Source organism: Gouania willdenowi, unplaced genomic scaffold, assembly GCF_900634775.1.
Source record: "Gouania willdenowi unplaced genomic scaffold, fGouWil2.1 scaffold_262_arrow_ctg1, whole genome shotgun sequence".
NCBI classification, from domain to species: Eukaryota; Metazoa; Chordata; class Actinopteri; order Blenniiformes; family Gobiesocidae; genus Gouania; species Gouania willdenowi.
The window spans coordinates 44,069-48,355 of record NW_021145020.1 but is presented as its reverse complement, the minus strand read 5'-3'; the positions used below and the strand labels follow the sequence as shown (position 1 = coordinate 48,355).

The 4,287-nt window shown below is 46.4% G+C and overlaps 1 protein-coding gene across 1 annotated transcript; it reads right to left on the bottom strand.

The window, feature by feature from the left end:
- Positions 1-355: 355 nt before the first annotated feature.
- On the bottom strand, positions 356-3,588 carry LOC114459112 (NLR family CARD domain-containing protein 3-like; the record flags this gene model as incomplete). The annotated part of the gene is made up of 6 exons (XM_028441474.1): positions 3,575-3,588; positions 3,245-3,299; positions 2,836-3,043; positions 830-2,636; positions 579-752; positions 356-491 (listed from the first exon to the last, which is right to left on the bottom strand). Coding segments are annotated over exons 1-6 (2,394 nt in total), but the record flags the coding sequence as incomplete, so codon positions are not given.
- Between the last annotated feature and the right edge of the window lie 699 nt (positions 3,589-4,287).

Here is a 4,287-nt window from a genome sequence, read left to right as displayed (position 1 = left end):
GACTACTTCAGTGCGGTGATAAAGCTCTATATAAAATCAAGTCCATTTACCTTAAGATATATTTATATTTCTGTCTAAACACAATCCTCACTGATTGGTTCCACCTCCTCTGATCTTCTCTCTCATTCCTTCATCAGCTCCTCATAGTTCTCCATCAGCCTCTCCTCACTCCTCACTACCTTCTTATCTCTGTCCTTCATCCCTCTAACCTGTCCCAGTCCTCCTCCTTTAGTGTCCCACCTCTCACACCTTCATCACATTCCTCTGATACAGCTCTCTGTCACACATGTGATGGGGATTGATGTGAACATGTGATGAGCTGCTGTGATGTGTCTCACCTCAGAGTGTTCAGTTTCTGAGAGAGCAGCTTCACTGCTGAGTCTCCTGGATGGTTGTAGCTCAGGTCCAGCTCTCTCACACTGGAGGAGTTGGAGCTCAAAGCTGCTGCCAGAGAAGCCCCGCCCACCTCTGTGATGACACAACCTGACAGACTGGATTCAGAAAAACATCCACAACTCAGGAAACAAGTGAGGAGACGAGAACAGGACAATGTTGATAGAACTTGTGATCCCACTGACCTGAGAGAGTCCAGTTTACAGTGAGGGCTCTTCAGTCCTTCACACAGCAGCTTCACTCCTGAATCCTGCAGATCATTGTTACTCAGGTCCAGATGTTTCACACTGGAGGACTGAGAGCTGAGGACTGAGGACAGAGCTGCACAGCTTCTCTCTGAGAGACCACAGAAACCCAACCTGATGAAGAATCAGAGAAACCTTACAGATGTTTGTCTGTGAGATAATTAAAGACATGGTCTTCAAAAGTCACATACTCAGCTTTCTTGGAGGCTTTGATCACTGGGAGCAGCTTCAGAAAAGCTTCCTCTGAAGGAGAGAATCTCTTCAGGTCAAAGACATCCAGATGTTCTTGTGATGACAGTAAGATGAAGACCAGAGCTGACCACTGAGCAGGAGACAGTTTCTCTGTGGAGAGACTTCCTGATCTCATGGACTGTTGGATCTGCTCCAGCAGAGAGCGATCATTCACTTCATTCAGACAGTGGAACAGGTTGATGCTTCTCTCTGTGGACAAACTCTCACTCAGCTTCTTCTTGATGTATTCAACTGTTCTCTGATTGGTCTGTGAGTCACTTCCTGTTTGTGTCAGCAGGCCTTGTAGGAGCCTCTGATTGGTCGGCCTTGAAAGACCCAGCAAGAAGCGGAGGAACAAATCCAAGTGTCCGTTTGGACTCCGTAAGGCCTCTTCTATAGCACTCTGATGGAGATGTTTCAGAGTTGGCTTTTTAAATGTAGACATCTTGAAGCTCTTCTTCTTCTGTGGTTGATGATCCAGCAGGTTGACTTGAGAGCTGATGAAGGTCTGATGGACATGAAGAGCAGCCAGAAACTCCTGAAGGCTCAGGTGGATGAAAGTGAACACCTTGTCCTGGTACAGGCTGCTCTCCTCTATGAAGACCTGTGTAAACACTCCTGAGCACACTGAGGCTGCTCTGAGGTCCATGCCACTCTCTGTCAGGTCACTCTCATAGAAGATCAGCTTTCCTTTCTGCAGCTGCTCAAAAGCCAGTTTTCCCAGAGACTCTATCATCTCCCTGCTCTGTGGACTCCAGTGTGGATCTGTGGCAGCTCCTCCATCAAACTTCACTATCTTGACTCTGTTCTGAAGGACCACATAGTGGCTGTAGATCTGAGTCAGAGTCCTGGGCAGCTCTCCCTCCTCTCTGCTTTTCAACATGTCCTCCAGAACTGTAGCAGTGATCCAGCAGAAGAGCGGGATGTGGCACATGATGTGGAGGCTACGACAAGTCCTGATGTGGGACATGATCCTGCTGACCTGCTCCTCATCTGTGGACCTCTTCCTGAAGTACTCCTCCTTCTGAAGGTCAGTGAACCCTCTGACTTCTGTCACCATGTCCACAAACTCAGGAGGGATCTGATTGGCTGCTGCAGGCCGTGTGGTTATCCAGAGGCGGGCTGATGGAAGCAGTTCTCCTCTGATGAGGTTTATCAGCAGAACCTCCACTGAGGTGGACTCTGAGACATCAGTCAGAGTCTGAGTGCTGAGGAAGTCCAGAGGGAGCCGACACTCATCCAGACCATCCAAGATGAACAAAACCAGGAAGTTCTGGAAGCTGCAGATTCCTGCTTCTTTGCTTCCAGAGAAGAAGTGATCAACAAGTCCCACCAAGCTGAAGCTCCTCCCCCTCAGCACGTTCAGCTCTCTGAAGGTCAGTGGGAATGTGTAGTGGACCTCCTGCTGGGCTTTGTCTTCAGCCCAGTCCACAGTGAACTTGTGTGTTAAGAGTGTTTTCCCAATGCCAGCCACGCCCTTTGTCATCACTGTCCTGATTGGTCGAGGTCTTCCAGGAGGAGCTTTAAAGAGCTCTTCTAGTGTGATGGCTCTTTCTGCTGTGTCTGATCTCCTAGATGATGTTTCTATCTGCATGACCTCATGTTCCTGGTTGACCTCTCCACCCCTTCCCTCTGTGATGTAGAGCTCTGTGAAGATCTCCTTCAGGAAGGTTGGACTTCCTGCTTTCGCCACACCTTCATGCACACACTGGAGCTTCTTCTTCAGCTTGGACTTCAGCTCACGTTGGTATCGAGGAGCCTTTGTTCCTGAATGAAGACAAACTTATTGTTAGAATGGAGAAATCAGAGCAGGTTTGAACATTGGAGATCAAAGTGTGTGATGTTCTCAGACTGGATGGTTCCTCAGATTAAATGTGACTGATTGAATTGTGTTTTCAAAAAGTAAAGCCAGCTTTGTGTCCTTCATGTGATGTTCCTCACAGTGAAGATGTTCACATGCTCTTACTGCTCTGCAGACGCTCAGCCAGCTCCTCCTGCTTCATCTTCTTCAGGAAATACAGTGTGATGTTCAGAAAGGCCTCCCTCTTCCTCCTCTGCTCCTCATTTTCATCCTCCATCTGACTCTCTGAGCACTCTGGATCATCTTCATCCATAATCTTCTGCATGTGTTTGAGTTCAGCTTTAACAAAGCTGATGATGTTGTCCTCCAGCAGCTGGAACACAAACACATTAAAGGTGATGAGTGAAGGTCTGCTCCAATCATCTGTGTGTGTGTGTGTGTGTGTGTGTGTGTGTGTGTGTGTGTGTGTGTGTGTGTGTGTGTGTGTGTGTGTGTGTGTGTGTGTGTGTGTGTGTGTGTACAGTGGTTTGATCACAGGCTGACACAGGTTTAGTGTCTTTGTAGACGTACACACCGTAAAGATGGAGTCAGGCTCAGCTCCAGAGGAACCATCCACACCCTCCAAGCTGCTGTGGAGAAGACACAGACACTCAGACATGCTGAGGAGCAGCTGGAGGAAAGCACAGGAAGCTCTGCTAACATCATGTGAACATCAGTAACAGTGGGTGATGTCCTGCAGAGCCACAGTGCAGTGAGTGTGGAGCAGCCTTTGGAGCTCAGCTCACGTGTGGAACATCTCAGCATGTTTCCACTGAACAGGAGAACAAGTCTGTTGGACTGAGGCTTTATTTGACTTCAATCCTTCATAAATCTAAAGATCACACACTGTCTAAGACTCACCTACACACTGGAGACCATTCCTACAAAGCCTTTTCTCTTTCACCTTCCACTGTTTGCTGAGATTTACATCAACATCACTTCAAATAACAAATATAGTCCATCAAAACTGATGAGTCATGTTTACTGATGCTTTATCAGTGTGGAGTGTGAAGAACCTGGACGATCAGGAAGAAAACAAACAACCTTATTTATGTTCACTTACTGTGGGTCAGTAGATTGTTGTCCTTTGAAGTCAATGGGTTTGCCCATGGACTCCTTACTTCTAAAGGACACAAAACTGGGTTCAGGTCCTGGTCCAGGTCCACTTAGTCTGGGCTCGGTTCTGGTTCAAACACATACAGAGTTGTGAGTGTGAAGAACCTGAAGCCTCATTTATTACATGTTGATAAGCACAGATCATTCAAATCAAAATATGTTATTGATAAAGTTGTGTGTGAACGTAGAAACAGGTGTAAATCTAAATATAATATAAACACCTAGTGGTAGAACAGTGAATTGGGGCTATTTTTGCAACAAAACTATTTATGTGTGTTTTATCCAATCTGTGTGTCTGTATTTTGATCTCTGTGTCTGTATTTCAATGAAGTGAAGTGTAGAATAAGTATTTGTAAACATAGTTGTCTGTATGTAATCTATTCTGTGTCTGTATTAACATCCGTATGTGTGTGTCATCAAACCAGGACATTCTATTGGCTGATTCTGTGCATGTGACTTTTG